The sequence below is a fragment of the Clinocottus analis genome, unplaced genomic scaffold (assembly GCF_023055335.1).
Source record: "Clinocottus analis isolate CAN_PGR_092001 unplaced genomic scaffold, fCliAna1.0.p SCAF_5, whole genome shotgun sequence".
NCBI lineage: Eukaryota > Metazoa > Chordata > Actinopteri > Perciformes > Cottidae > Clinocottus > Clinocottus analis.
The window spans coordinates 14,003,453-14,019,346 of NW_027176207.1; the positions used below are offsets into that span (position 1 = coordinate 14,003,453).

At 40.4% G+C, this 15,894-nt stretch overlaps 2 protein-coding genes across 2 annotated transcripts; one reads left to right on the forward strand and one right to left on the reverse strand.

Moving 5' to 3' along the window:
• Positions 1-1,238: 1,238 nt before the first annotated feature.
• Positions 1,239-4,255, reverse strand: neu3.1 (sialidase 3 (membrane sialidase), tandem duplicate 1). Its single transcript, XM_068601391.1, has 3 exons — positions 3,881-4,255; positions 3,457-3,696; positions 1,239-3,346 (listed from the first exon to the last, which is right to left on the reverse strand). Exons 2-3 carry the CDS (start codon positions 3,679-3,681, stop codon positions 2,339-2,341), a joined length of 1,233 nt encoding a protein of 410 aa, XP_068457492.1. The 5' UTR covers positions 3,682-3,696; positions 3,881-4,255; the 3' UTR covers positions 1,239-2,338.
• xrra1 (X-ray radiation resistance associated 1) lies at positions 4,199-9,447 on the forward strand. Its single transcript, XM_068601389.1, has 18 exons — positions 4,199-4,325; positions 4,492-4,766; positions 4,913-5,046; positions 5,135-5,206; positions 5,288-5,360; positions 5,452-5,549; positions 6,037-6,182; positions 7,149-7,253; positions 7,381-7,487; positions 7,587-7,639; positions 7,729-7,794; positions 7,878-7,971; positions 8,057-8,175; positions 8,275-8,430; positions 8,511-8,625; positions 8,735-8,850; positions 8,978-9,077; positions 9,163-9,447. The coding sequence occupies exons 2-18, from the start codon at positions 4,676-4,678 to the stop codon at positions 9,354-9,356; spliced, it is 1,839 nt and encodes a 612-aa protein (XP_068457490.1). The 5' UTR covers positions 4,199-4,325; positions 4,492-4,675; the 3' UTR covers positions 9,357-9,447.
• The last annotated feature ends 6,447 nt before the right edge of the window (positions 9,448-15,894 follow it).

Here is a 15,894-nt window from a genome sequence, read left to right on the forward strand (position 1 = left end):
AGCACATTTGAGATGGACGAAGCCTTCACGTCTAATAAATTACACTTAATATCTTGCCTCGTGGTTGCTTTACCACCAGATAAGTGAATATATATAAATGATCTGGCACAGCATGAAGTACCAAGGAGCCTGTAGCTGCTGCTGCTGTGCACCAAAGGTCACAGATGTCAACTGAAATCTCCTTACAACGAGAGTCATTTCATAGAGCAGGACTGAGCGATTGTGCCGTTAACTACATCTGTGTCTGTATTGTGACATTTAAGTAGATTTAGTTAAGTTTTAAGTGGACTAAAAGGGTTGCCTGTGGAGCCAAATTCTGACATATACATGGACAGGAGACGCTCCATCATATTGGGTGACGATTTAGTTTGTCCCAATGTGTTGTGTGTCATTCAGTTGCATGTTCCAGGATGCAAACCAGCATGCTTTTCTGGCTATTCTGATCCATAATCCTCTGCCCAGCATCTATGCATACTGCATGTGACAGTGCGTACTGTGAAAGGGCAGCTGCAGTACGTACGAAAAGAAAAAAAAGAAAAAGTATGTGATTTGGAAAGGAGCTCGAATTTTCTACGTCTAAAATATGCTTATAATACATGTACTATTTACTCCTGTCTGAGTAGCGTTTGATTAAAAACTACAGCCACATAATTGTAGTGGCGTTGCTTCTACCAGTGATGTTAGTGAAGTAGCAAATTACTATTTGTATTTTCATATTATTTTCATTTGCCCAGATACTCAGACAACATGATCATGCTGTGACACATCTAGTTTTCATTTGTTAATTGCAGTTCATAAAAATAAATAAAACTACCTCTATCACATTAGAAATAACATGAAAAATACAGTATATCTACATTCCATCTGAATTTCCTTCCTGTCCCTAATTCATCCCGGCTGTCTGCACATCTGCTGAATCACATCCAACTCCCCACAGGTCGCTTTAGAACAAAAGTCCTTCACATCATTTCAACATGCCCTAAGCCTACTTTAGTTGCTGAGGGAATTAAATACTCCCAACAGCCAATAAAGTGTTTTTCATAGCAGCTTTTAAAAACACTCCCATGCTGTCTATTGTTTTATCCCTTATCCCTGTTTGACCGATGATTATTGTTTAACGTGTCTTGTGTATGTAAAAGGATCACAATGGTCATTTGTTAAAAGCAGTGATTACTGTAATTACACTATGATCAGAAGAAAAACAAATGCACAAAAGTGAACAAAAGACGAGTCCAGTGATAACAAGTTACTTTTATTTTCTACTAAAATACATGTTTCATGCAGGTTTTGTCACTTTCCACAACAGTCAACAAAAACACAATGAAACTATAATGTGGAACCACCTGGAGGCATTTTGCCTCACAACATTGGGCGAAGATGGATGTTAAAGTTGCTCAGTAGAAGGCTGTGTGTGTATAAATAGTGAGTCTTCTCCTGCTGTTACATGCTGTCACATGCGTTCACTTGATAACCAACAGCCAGTCAATCATACCTGGTTATGATATTGTACTAAAGTAAGGATGTTAGAGGGGGAAAGCCTGTTCCGAAATTCATGCTAAATGCACCGTAAAATGGAAATATTGCTTTTAAAAAAATGAATGTTATAACAATCTGTGTACAGTACAAAGTAGCCCAAATGCTCTATGAAACCGTCAACAGCTCTCCTCTGACTCGTGGATGTGGTACAGTTTGGTTGGTCTCTTCATCGATTAGCTGGATGTGGCAAGTAAAAAGTAAATGTTTATCTTTTCTGTCGAGTTGTGTTGCCGACTTTGAGGCGCCGACTGTGACCTACAGAAAAGATTGTGCACTGGCAGGCTAGAAGGCATATGTGAATCAGAGTATACGAAATGTAAAGGAGCGACGGAGCAGGGAGCAAACTCTACGCTGTACTTTACAAGGCCTGCTATGATCTTCATATGAAAATAAAAAGAGGTAGGCAAATTCACTCCACTCCTCATAATATACTGACAGTTTAATAAGATGCAGAGATGGGCATGAAGTACTTGTCAAACATGCTACACACAAAGCCTCTTTAAAAGATGATAGTCCGGCCCAGCATGCTTTAAAATCCGCCATCCAACCTATAAATACTAGTTTCCTTTCTTACAGCTTGCATATTAATACCAATAAGACTTGAATTACTTTTTCATGTAAACAAGGAGACAACAAAACACACGACTCATGCATGCATTATCATCTCCACACTTTAGAACAACAGTAAACACAGACAGATGTTACTGCACAGCATATTTAGTGGCTTTTGCGTTGCTTTTTTTTTTAAGTTGCAGGAGAATGTTAGAGAGCTTTGTTAATACAGAAATAAAGCCACCGCAACTCAACGCATCTTCTTGTCTTTCTTACTGCCTGTCTGCATGACATCATTAAGGGTAAATGACATGAACGCAATCTGCTCAAGTTCACTTTCTTTCCCGCACTCCATCAGGCACGAAAACTGATCCTTGTCTCCGTTGTAAGCCAGGTCTGAGTAGCCGCTGGGCCCGCTGTGGATGATCCTGGGCCTGTCCCACCCTGATGAGTGCAGGGGGGATCGGTTCAAATACACGCCCATGTCCCTTCTACTGGACTTGTTAGTCGGGTGGATGAAGAGGAGCCAGGTCTGTGTGTCTGGAGACAAGAGTGACGTGCCACAAGCTTTGCTTTCAGCGTCATCATTGGGGACAAATTCGGGAGCTGGGAAGCCAATGACACTGCCTTGACAGCCTGAGGGCGGTTCAACAAGCTCTGGGGCAATGTGAGGTTTGTCAAAATGCATGCCGCTGTTTTCACTCAGGGCCTCACACCTGTGGCCTCCAATGTTACGAGCATTGCAGTAAAGATGACTCCTGCCCTCGTGGTCTATGATCTCGGCCATTTCACATTCACAGGACTTTTTCCGAAGCATCTTCCCTATATGCCACGTCTGGCCAAAGTCCTCGCTATATACCGACAATGCACGTGGGTAGACTGTAAAAGGAATGGGGAAGGAACAGCATCTGTAAGGGACATAATAGGCGTACGCTGGGATGATCAATCTGCCGTTCTCCAGCTGAACCCCGTGGCCCGGACCCACAGCGAACGTGGCCCACTTATGGATAGTTTCACCAATCACACTTTCTGTCAAGTCTCTCGCTTGACTCCAGGTTTGCCCGTCGTCGCTGCTGCTGACACAGCAAAGACGAGCCTTGTTCTTACCTGTGATGATCTGCCTGTGCTCTGTGGTGTTCTCCCAGACACAGATGAAAAATAAAAACAGTGTTTTGCTGTTCTTTTCATACACAGGGCAAGGATTCATCGTGCGGTGGTTTTGCAGACATGCTGTTGTCAGCTCCTGACTGGATGACCACTAAAAACATGACAAAAGACAACCTTTAAAAAGGGGAGCACAGATAAAGTTGACAATTGTCAGTATTCAAGCAAAGGTTAATGTGATTGGGATTGCATGTGAATAATAACCTGAACAGATCCATCTTCCTTCAACGTTCCGCTTCTCATGACAAGAATTTTGGCATCACAGTCAGAGGGAGAGGATCTTTTCTCTGCAAAGGCGAGGAAGGTGTGACTGTGTCTCAGATAAATGAGAGCAGGGATTCTGTATGTTATCCCACTTGGCTCCTTTTCAAATAAAGTTGTTTTGGCCGGTTCATCTCCGCTGCCACTCTTTGATGGTGTGTTTCCCATGGTTGATCAGAGTTCCTGCAAATGGAAAATGGTCCAAATGTGTGTCAAGTCTTGCCTTGTTTTTTAGTGTTGGTATAACAATCTTATTTCAGAAAGAGTTTACACTCCAACATCTCCTCGTCGACACATATGATTGCATTGTTACAAATTGGCATGTAACGCATGCAGTATACGTTAGCGCGCATAACAAAACCCTTACCTTCACTTGACACTCTTCACATTTGTCCCCCTTGATCTTTGCGTGAAAGGCATTATACCGTCTTATCTCACGCCACAAAGACGGGGACCTCTGATGTTCACGACACTGATGCTATGGGTTCATCAGAAAAGAAGACGGCGCTGAAGCGAGAAACACTCTCGCACTCACTTCCGCGTTCGCTCAAACGCGTCCTGACTAAACTAGACGTCGGGTTTAACCACTAACGTCGGACAGAGCTGTACAGATTCCGTTTGGTCAAGCATTCCTTGATGTATTGTGATAACACAATATCTGAATGACAGACAATGTAGCGGCACACTGTTATCGGTATAGGAGTAGCTGAAGCATACAGGCGCCGTGCGCATGCGCAATATGGTTAAATACCGATTAGACGCTCGCTAGCTGAAATGTTTGAACCAACAAGGGTAAACGTAAACTCGTCTTGGTAAGTGAGTGGATCCCGTGTGTTGTCTATTGAAAACCACGGTATCTTTGTGACAATATACGTTTAATGTATCTAATACCGTCGAGTGGTTAGGTGGACCATTATCTTATCATTGAATTCAATCTTTGACTAGCTTGGCTCACGGGTTTCTTCCCCTTCCGCTCAGCCTGCAAATAAACCCCTCGGGTTTCCTCCTTACCGCCCCCACTGGACTGGAAGCGCAACTGCCGCCTTACGTGCTGTTGCTAGGAGACAGAGCACCACAGTGTCGGATCCATCGCTACATGGTGACTTTGTCGGGTCACTAACTCACGAAGAGTTGTTTGTGATGGATTTCACCAGCAAACGAGATGGCTGCAGCATCCTGTAAACTTGATGATGGGCAGAGCATTCCTACCAAAAGTTTCCCACCTCGGGCATTACACCAACGAAGAAAAGAAGGTGACTTAATTTAAATAATTAAATGAAATATAGGCCAACACATTTAACAAGCGTGTGAGGTACTCATGAGGCTCCTACATAGTGATTAGATATATATTTTGTAAATCTGAAAAAAAAATCATCTAATTATTATATTTCCCTTGCAGGTGCTGGTCATTGGCTTGTGGACTACGGAAAGACAGAAGAGCAGCAATACAGGAAAGTGCAAAGAAGAAGAAAAGACACTTCTAAAGAATGCAACAACAAAACATGTGATAACACATTAGATCGCCTCTTCCTGGTAAGTCACTGATGTCTAGTTATGTGCCTATTTGACAAGACATCAATTGTCCTTATAGTGACACCAAATACCTACATTTGTTTTGTAGCTCCAGTTGCATTGTGTTGATAAACCGTCCGAGCTCTGCTCTGTTGACGTCAGTGAGCAGAAACTGAATTCTGTAAGTATCCCTTTCCACATTGTTTCTACATGTATTTGGCAGTGTGTGAGTAAAGATGACGTGTTTCCTCTCTGTGCACAGGTCAAGGCAGAAGACCTCAAGCTGTTTGACAATGTGGCTTACATAGATGCATCTATTAACTTCCTCTCTTTAGGTGATTATTCTGAAACATTGTGCATATTTACCTTCAAGAAGATTTGGTCTCTTGCAAAACAGTGTGACTTTGATAAACATTTTCCCTATAGGGTCTTTCAGCAGTTTTGTGTCTTTAAGAGAACTCAATCTGTCACTAAATGGGCTTTGCAACATGACGTTTCATGCTGCTGACTTCCCTCATCTCCAGGTAAGATGACTGACTTTTACATACTGATGAAATGCACTAGTTATTACTGTTGTGTCTATTTATAGATACAACTTGTCAAAACCCTTTATTCCCAAGAACCTGAGAGACATGTATTTCCATCCAACACGTTAATTCATCATCTTCTTTCACATTTGCAACTCTTTTATTCCAAAATAAGAGCAATGATATTAACTTGTGCCAATTTTATTTTTTTATTTTTTTAAATGTTTTCTAATGCTGTGCCTGTTAAAAAAAAAAAAGAAAAATTCAATATTTGTACATTGATGATGATCATAATTAATTCATGCCAGCGTCTTGGCAGAGAAGCAGCTAATTGAGAGAATTTGTGAATGCGCTATATTGATTTAGAATTGGCTTGCACTTTGCGAAAGTGAGCTTGTAGCAATAACTCCTCTGCTCTCTCTCTCTCTCTCTCTCTTCACAGTGTGGTTATGTTTCTCTAAATCATCTCTTTAATTCCTCACAGGTTTTGGATTTGTCCTACAACAGTTTGTCAGCTGATGATATTGCTTCCTTTGGTCATCTTCCACGTCTAAAAGTCCTTCATCTGACTGGAAATCAGCTTCATCAACTTCCTCCTGATCTGGGTCCCTTCAACGATGACCCAACTCAGTTAGTAAAGCAGTATTATAGGAGGGACTATGAGTGTGTCAGGAGATGTTTGGTTTATTTATAGCATTCTTACTTATTTAAAAAAGGCCTCACTTATGATCCGAAAATTTGCTGTGTGAAGGTCAAGTAAGAGGACACATTTGCTGTTCTTTGATAAAAGTTTTTGCCTGTCTAGTTGGATTTAGATTAATTAAACAAAATCAACACAAAGGAATCCACTTCACAGCAAACAGTTTTTTCTCATTTGTTCTGGGAAATAACTTAAGTACCTAATTGATTAAAATGAGTCATCATGGTGTTGCTTTTCCTGCAGCTTCACACACACACACACAGCTGTCATACGCTGCTTTGTGTTATGGCTGTTTTACTAGTGAGACAACGGCAAAAAGGCTGCTTTCCAAAACATCTTTAATGTGAGTCATGTAATAACTGGAATGTGAAAGACAACTAATCTTTTTCATAACATGTTTTCAGCAACATGCAAATTAATTACCTAACTTCAGTCTGACGCTGCCTCCAGTCTGCTTTTCACAATTGTTAGGACATAAATGATCTTTGATTGATGTCCTTAAGCAGTTACACAATAAAATATCTGTCTTGCAACGTATTACAATGCCTTGGTTACAGTTCACAAGTAAGTGTAAATAGCAAGCTATTCAAAGTCCTTTCAGCAATAATGAAGCACATTTGTATTATTTCATAACACAGCAACTTGACCAAATAGTTATTTTCAAAGGACGGCCACAAACTCAAGATGCATGTTTTCATGTTGACCAAGAGGTGGTGCACAAATGTTCTAAATTCACACTCTTGATTCTGGTAAAGCAAATTTAAATGTGTTCTATACACCTGCACTACAGCAAGGTACATTTATGTACAAGTATGTATATACTTTATGTATAACTTTACAAATGTACGTATTACTATTGTATGTGTGAGTTTCATGATGTTTCTCTTTTTGTACAGGCCGGCTAAAGAAGACGACCCAGAGTTTAGAGCTCTTGAAGTTCTGATGCTCGACGATAACAAGCTGTCCTCTGGAGTCTTTAACAGTCTCAGAAACCTTCAGAGGTATGAGGATGTTTGAAGTTTTCTATGTAAACTAACATACGGCATTGCTTATGGCAGACTCGTACATCGCAATACATTACAATATATGTGGAAACATTCATTCAGCATTCATAATTGTCAATTACAGGCTAAAGTATTTAAACCTACATGGGAACCTCATTTCTGAAATACCATATTTGCAACTAAAACCGTGGCCGACTTCTGTTGAGGAGCAAGCTGAAGAAGAAGGACTTGGTAAATAATGTAACAGTGGACCTGCACGAGGACTTTCCTCATCATCTTTGGAAAATATACATTTTTTGTCACTTCAATCCTCAACCCTCCTCAATCTAGCTCACACTGAGACACGTCCGAACCCCGTTGAAGAATTTAAAAAGATTTCACAGGTAGCTAATTATACAATTGGTGTTTGAGCTGTTTCATCATCATGTTTCCCATATTTAAAATCTGCATCTCTCACAACAAAAACTTGGAGGAGCACCGCAAAAGATCCAGGTGCCCCCTACCTGAGCTCCAGTTCCTCAATTTAGCCGACAACGAGGTGTGTTAGATGATTTGTGTGAATAAATCAACCAAGACCCCTTTTTTGAAAAATGAGTGAACGTATCTCTGTTTGGTCATCAGATTGCAGAGGAGGAAGCACTGATGGCTGTCGCTCTTTTCCCAAAGCTTCGAGAGATTGACATTCACTCCAACCCTTTGACCACACAGAGAAGTGGTAACCGTCGTCTCCTCCGAAAAGAGATCATTTTTAAAGATCGGTTCTGAAATGTCAATGCTTTTACGTCTCTGCTCGGACACAGGAGACCTTCCCTTACTGACCTATTACCTCCACGAGAGACTGGGGATTGCGATTAAGCACAAGCAGACACAAATGGTGGCGAAGCGTCCACTGACGGTGTCCGCCGATCCTAAATGGAAGGTGAGTGTTCTGCACTGGTGTCTGATCATGACCTTCCAGATTTCGCCTCATGAAAGTTATCATTTCATCTGTTTTTTTGTGGGGTTTTTTTCATCCCAGGTGGAGGAAAGAATCCCAAAGGTGTCAAAGAAGCTATTATTGATGGAGGCACCTTATTCTGCCCAAAGTGAGATGAAGAAAAAAGCTGAATCTGAGGGCGAGCACAGCGAAGACGATACCTTCCAAGAAAACACAAAGCACTTCTTTGTTACTCAGGTATGTATTTTGTGGTTTTAATATTGCCCTCTTTTAGTCTCAACATTCTCTCACTTTGCTGGATGTTATTTCATGTTCAGGCAACAGATGTTCCTGAATATGAGTTTGGTCTTCCAGCTGACGAGAAACAAACTGCAGGGAACCAGGAAAGATTGATGGATGTAAAAGCAAGTCCTGATGTGGTGGAGCCCATCGGTGAGCCCTGTAGTTTCACCTGCAGATATTTATTTTTGAACATTTTCCTCAAGTCTTGAAAACCTTGCGAAAGAGAATATTCACTTTTTTTGGGGGGGGCTTTCAACAGGAATCCAAACCGCTGTTCGCATGCTGGAACACACACTGAAGAATCTTAATGTTTACAGAGACTCAAAACCAAAACTTGATAGCATCCAGATGCCATACAAAGAAAGAGAGAGAAGGGTTGAACAATTTGCATTCACACTCAATATCATCAATACATTTAGCCGGGACTGTACAGATCAAAGAAAATGTCATCACCTTTATGTCATAACTTTAAAAGAAAAATATTGTCTGTCCACATATTAAGGAACCCCCACCTGTGAAGCCAATAAAGCTGCCAGCAGAAAGGGTTGATGAAATGATCAAGGAAATCAAGGAGAGCACAACGATCAGCGAAGTCCCCTTAAGTATGCACATTTTTAAACACAACGAAAGTCAGCTAACGTCACCTTTCATGACCCTTTTCCAGGTTACACTCTGTTGTCTGTGCAGGTTGTGCCATCCAAGGCATAGGTGTCAACAAGCAAGAGCAGAAGGAAGCTCTGTCGCTGCTGAGAGACTTCAAAACGAAGCACAAGATGGTCCATAAGAAAACAATGGATCAAGCAGCCACCTTTGAGTCTGATATGAACACCAACCAAGTCGAAGCTGAACCTCCACCTGTGCAGATGCTCCCCACTGCTTAGCTACACTGGGATTCTCTTTCAGGCAGGAATCCCACCTTGTAGATGTTGGCATAGAATTGATGAGAAAATTAATCATGTTTAAAAAGTAAAAGTGGTGTTTGTGCATTATTTATTTATTGAACAACTAAGATAAATACATTTTATTTTGAAGGTATATATGTATATATAAATATGATCTTTTTGAGGTTTTGGTGGCTGCTGTTGAAACTGTGTTTCTGGCTGTTGAGTGTTTCTGATTAATACTGGGACAAGGACGGATATGTTCAGAGTAATGGTTTTAGGCAGCTGCTATCAGCAGACTTAATCCAGCATGCATGCATAATATGCGTCAACGGTTTGCCAGAGTTCAGCTTCTTTGGGAAAAGAACACTTGTGTACATTTGTATCCTTTCAGTTCCAGTTCCAGTGTTTTCTCAGGCCGAGCCTTTTTCCATGAGCAAGCCCTTGAACACCCAAGAGTCTAGTTACTCATAATATGTGTAATTCCAGTATTAGGCAACATACTGTGATAAGCAGTCAGGAAGATGTGGATCCCAGCGCACATTTCATAAGCCTCCATCCTGCTGAAGTGTCCTGAAATATTGAAGCAATGCTGCTTTGAACACTGCTCTGACTTCTTTATTCATTTAACCTTTTTTACCTTTAGAGAAAAGATGACAACAGAACTGTGTGTATTTATATATCATAATGAAATCCACAATGAGCCCAGTAAATTCAAATAGAAGTGTTCTTTTCAATAGTATGCTTTTTTTTCTTTTCAAAAGCATGTGTGACATTTGTATGGTGTGGTGCAATGGCAAATGTTTGACACCTTAAATTCAGCTAGAGAGCATTGATGCTGCAAAGTGGGTTTGCTATTCCTTTGATCTTCTATCTCATAACTCATGTCTAAAACCTTCTGTTTTGTTGAGTCTATGGAACCGGCTTTTATAGTCTTAAGTATTACAATTGTAAGTTGATATGTATGTGACATTTCCTAAAAGCATACAATGCATAATTGTCTCTTCATGTTCTGATTTTTTGTTCATTCTCTTTTTGATTTCATCCTTCACTTCTTCTCCAGAGCAGCGTTCAGATGTGGAATGCAAGTTCAGCCCAGGTATAAATCAATAGGTAATGTGAAGATATTTCATGAGATTTTAACATTCATGGGTGTTTCCCTGCTTCAGTACGGCTGGAAAATAGTATATATATATTACATACAGTGAGCAAAGGGCTTTGTGTTACAGGTATGTTGTTTTTCTATGACACATATTTCACATTTTCATTTTCAAATTGAATTTAAAAAAATGTATTATTATACATCCACATATTTTGCAATGCTATTTTCCTGTAACAGGGACATGAGTATTGCACATACACAACAGTGGTGTGGTCTAATATCAAATTGAAAAGTTTTGATCTGATAAATAATTTCACATTTTGAAACGTTTCCTGATCTGTGCGATCAAACACCTGGCCTTCAGCGTGAGGGTCTGGTTGGGGTCTTTTCATCTTTAGCGATATCTTTGCTGGTAATGAGGACACCGAGCCAAATGGCAGAGCTTTGACACGCTGCAGAAATACTATTTTCCAGTCCGCTGGAGCTCGGCTCTGCTCAGCAGAGCTCGTCTGTGTTATATCCCACAGTATTGGACAGCACAGCTGCTAAAAATATCTGATCCTCAGTGTGATCGAATTTGATCAAAAATGGTTATTATTTTACCCCGCACGGTACTTTTACTGCTCTTTCCAAGCTCGAGTGCAACTCGAGTAAAGGTCTTCTGAGGATGTGTTGTTGCTTTCAGTAACATGATGGAGTTTGTTCTTTGGACAATGAGTCCTGGCAAGAATTTATTTTGCCTGACCGGAATGCTGTTACCGTGTAATTTTGAAGTGATAATTATTAGTACTTTGGGTATTTACGGTTAAATAAGTGCAGTGTTTTCATGCTGGAATTCTCGACATTTTTTATTCTGCAAGAGTATGCACTTACGTTTTCCACAGTTTTGGACAGTGAACCGTCACAGTAAAAGTTGTTATATTCCAAGCAGTTCACTGATTTCATCACAGACTCATAAACCTCTTCACAGAAAATCTGAGTCAATTCCCCCCCACCCTCTCATATTTAAATGTTGACAAGGAGAAGAAGAATTGTACTTACGTGTTGGGATGCTTTCTACTTTGTGCCAGCTGTTATAAAACAAATACAACCCGCCAGGATGATGATGTGTGGAGCCAGAGCTTTCTTTACTGCTGACACCGCCCTTTGGATATAGGTCTGGCTAACATAATATACTATCAAACACAGCAACTGTTAAAAGGACACCCAAGACATTTTGTATGTTGGTTGCACCTCCATTAACTTGGGAGACTCACTGGAGATATATTACAAAAAAAGTGTGAGCAGTAGAGACAGAGATATCTAAACTTTTAGTCCCTTTGGTTCAAGCTCCAAAAACATGCTTCCCAAAATACAACTCAATGGCATCTTTTACTGAAACCCCGTGTCTGTTATATGCCCACATCTTATTAGCACTCCATAGTCTTTTAGCAGGGTTAACACTGATGACATCACTATGACTTCATCAGGGTTATTTTTTTACTTGATGATGTCAAACAAACATTTTACAGTACAGAACTCGACGTGTAAAATTGGTGGAATGCTCCTTTAAGATCTTTTGGTTAATGCTTCTTTGATTAGCATCCAACTGGTATTAACGGCTTTTCAAACAACACAACGAAAAATATGTCCTGCCTCATGGAGGCATGCATGCTAAAGAGGTGAAAATGATCTTTTTATGTGACAAATCACTTCAAGACTGGAGATAATCACACAATCCACACATGACTGCAATTTGTTCTTACAAATATGTTGTTATTCTAAAGGTTTTCTTCTTAATTAAAGTTGTAGAGTGAAGCCATCCGCGATGCATGTCTCTTTTTATTTGTATTGGACTCTCCCTCACATTAACATCAACACAGAATAAACAGACTCAGTTGAACTGTTCCTTTTGTTCATGAACAACTGATGAGGTGAGTTATTAACTGAAAACACATTTTCATCCATCCTCTGAGTGATGTAACAAACTCTGGCAGCAGAGCAAAATACTCTGTCCAGAGGCAGAAATAACGAACGACGTGGTGGAGAAAGGCGTCGATGGTTTATGTCTCAGGCAAGATGGATCTCTGTTTATATATCTATAAGCGTATTTTTATTTTTGTCTGTATATTCCGGTGCTGCACATTCTCACATCTGGAGCGGCCATCGCTGCGAGCCTTGAGAAATGTTTGGGTAAGATTTGTTTGACTCTCAAATTGAGGGCCAACAGTTAAGCTTTGAGAAAGACCCTGTGGAGAATCATACACCAGATTTGGCTCAGGAAGAATATAGCCGAATATCTCATCAACACTCCTTCGTACTCGAGTGCCAAATGAGTTCACCGCGGACCGGACCTATTCATTATTTCTTTTGATGGGACAATTGAACTGTAACACTCTTTTCATTAAATCCTGGAACGGTTTTGAATACTCTGGCTGGCATCTGAAAAGAGGTCGTTATTAGTTACAGATCTGACCCGTATATTTGCTGCTCCTCTCCATCCAGTGAAAGAAAACATCTCACTCTGCTTTGTTTTTAATAGTTTACAGTTGCAACAACACGTGTTTAAATTCATGACCCTTAAACTGAGCTGCTCAGGATAAAGAGATAAAGACCTAAGAGTTCATGACATGTATCTCGGTATTGCCTGTGTTCTCTTGGCCCGACTCCAATCCTCCGCTAAAATGATCAGGCCCAACTTAATTAATGAGCGGGTAAGGGTGTAAAAAACAGAGCCCTTGATAGATTTCAGAAGTATTTGACGAAGTATAAACTCAGGGCTTCTGCTGAGCGCCTTAATCAGCTATGAAAGCAAACACATCTATCAGACTTAATTAACACAATTTGGCTCCCTTTGGATCAAAAGACTGCCTGATTGATTTGCAATGCTTCAGTTCCTCACAAACACTGCAGCTGCATCAGCGAGGAAGTACCTGCTGCAACGCACGAGGACATGTTCAATTGTTGTTTTTGTTTTCTAACGAGTTAAACTCATCTGCTTTCCTCTTGGTTACTAGCACAAACAATACACCTATTTGACGCATGAAGTATGTGAAAGCCTTTTTCGGTGACATGCAAGAATTAATGTTCTCTGAGATGTGTTAATATTACAACAATGGCTCAGACGGCCTTCCAATCCCGGGCCGAGTCGTGACCCCGAGTCTCACATTTTCTTCACTTCTCGCTGATTCCGGGCCGCATGGCAGGGCGGAGTACACGTACACAGAGAGCTGAGTGACTGCATGATTTATACCTACTGACTGCCCCCAGCTGTTACAATTGCCAGAGCCAGGACTAAGCATGCATAGCAGAATTGGCCCGTGAGACGAATTCAAACATCCTCAAAATAAGGACTGATAGGATTCACATTCAAAAAACAATAGACAGAGATATTGAAAGCAGGCAGTGCAGATGCGGCACGTTCGGTAGGAAATCCATCTTGTTGTGAACGTGGACACTTCATATTCATCATTGAATGACCTGCATGGGAAAATGGCGATTACTAATTTCAGTTGGCAGCAATAAAGTAGAACACCCCCTTCTCACCCTTTTGACTGGAACAGCCTCTTTGGGCAACTAAGAGGGAGACTGTTATAAACTGTCAGGTCAAACTATGCGAAAATATGACGGCCTTTTTGTGAGTGTAATGAAGGCGTACAAGGGGAGTGCGTCCATTTCAAAATATTGTTTCATGCCTTCGGTGAGACAGGCAGAGTTGTGTGGCTCAAAGTGTAAAAGAAACACAATGAGTCATTGTGGAGGGGAGGGGACAGAGAGAGAGAGAGAGAGAGAGAGAGAGAGAGAGAGAGAGAGAGAGAGAGAGAGAGAGCATGTCGGCAGTTCACAAAGAAAGGAGGCAATATTATTCTGGAGCGCCCACTCAGTCTACAAAATCTGCAGTTGCACACTGAGTCACTGGAACCGCGGTGATAATTTGACACCCGCTGATCAAACAGGGCTGCGGACAGACTGCACACGGCGCTGCTCAGGAGAAAGGCCGCTTTCATGGATCATGCTTACATGCTCATTATTTCCATGAAATTGTGTTATGTCAGTGTTTGGATTGGAAGCATTATCTACTTTTTTTTACTCTGGGTTTTGGAAATACTTCAGTTTCTCTGCCTCGATTTGGATCTATCGGCACAATCTCAGCCATTGCGTTCACAATGGGCTATCTGTAGGAAGAAAATAGATGAAATAGATTTGAAGGGAAATGAAAGTATCATTTTTTTTGCACTTTTATTTTGTAAATGGTATTGTAAACATACAAATGGGGCTTCTCCAATGCTTTACAAATTAAATATTTTTGGTGAACAGTAACAATAACTGATTTCATTTTACCAATTGAGTGCAGTGAAAGGTCAACCACAATACTGATATTATATATAGTAATATATTATTAGATTTAGTAGTGTGACTGTGACTCAAGTACAAGAATTACTTTGGTTTTGTACCACAAATACTGAAAACAAAAAGATGTGTAATCTTAATTTATATCCTGATGTATCTTGACGTTTTTTTCAGAACTTCAGTGCAAGATGGGCATAACAGTTTTAAGTGGAATATATATATATATATATATATATATATATATATATATATATATATATATATATATATATATATATATATATATATATATATGCGTTATAATACCTTAGTTAACAGTTGCTTGTTTGCACATCCATCAGTAACATTAGTATTCAGGTGTTTCTGACTTGATTTACTCTCTTTTTCTTCTGTTTCTCTACCATCTCATGAGCAAAATATCTGTTTCTTTAGTTAAATTCACCAGGTAGTCTCTAACTTTGTCCCTCATGCTCAAAGGGAGATTGCTTTATGGCACAGAACGGGAGGATGGCACTCTTCTGCCAGTGCATATACAGCTTGGCAAATTTTCCCGTCCTCTTTAAGAAACAGTCTGCCTTGCATTTATATTAATGCTTTCATTTTGAGGAAAAAAGTTGTGAATACAAAGGTTACAGTTGGAGAGACTCATCGATTTTTTATGAAAACGCTGATGTTGAATAAATATTGTGTGGAGCGTTTGGGTTGTAGGAGGGTGGGGGAGGCGAGAGGGGGGGGGGGGGGATGGAGTTTGAACTTCTGCTTTTGATTTCCATTCCTCTGATAACATTTCATCTCCAGCGGGAAAACACTTTATCCAGCCTTCCGGAGCTTTATTTAATGGAAGCCTTCAGGCGACGGCCAGCGTCTACGGACCGCTCTGCTGCTGCCGGCATACACACTATAACTGAATGAGCAAAACCTTTCAAGCAACGCCTTCAAAGACAACTCTGAGCTTCATGAGCTCAATCTTGAGCCATGTCTCAAGTACATATTCCCAGTGGTTTACTGTGTATGACTCAAATGCAAATGATTTCATTACATGTGGGCACCATTTACACACGATAGTTACAGCTGAAAAGAAAACAGATCTTTAATGAAACACTGAAA

Coding starts and splice junctions, on each gene's coding strand:
- neu3.1 (XM_068601391.1), bottom strand. CDS start 3,681: ATGGGAAACACACCATCAAAGAGTGGCAGCGGAGATGAACCGGCCAAA. Junction 3,347..3,456: donor AGGAAGATGGATCTGTTCAG/GTTATTATTCAC, acceptor TCATGTTTTTAG/TGGTCATCCAGTCAGGAGCT.
- xrra1 (XM_068601389.1), top strand. CDS start 4,676: ATGGCTGCAGCATCCTGTAAACTTGATGATGGGCAGAGCATTCCTACC. Junction 5,550..6,036: donor CTGACTTCCCTCATCTCCAG/GTAAGATGACTG, acceptor AATTCCTCACAG/GTTTTGGATTTGTCCTACAA. Junction 9,078..9,162: donor GATCAGCGAAGTCCCCTTAA/GTATGCACATTT, acceptor TTGTCTGTGCAG/GTTGTGCCATCCAAGGCATA.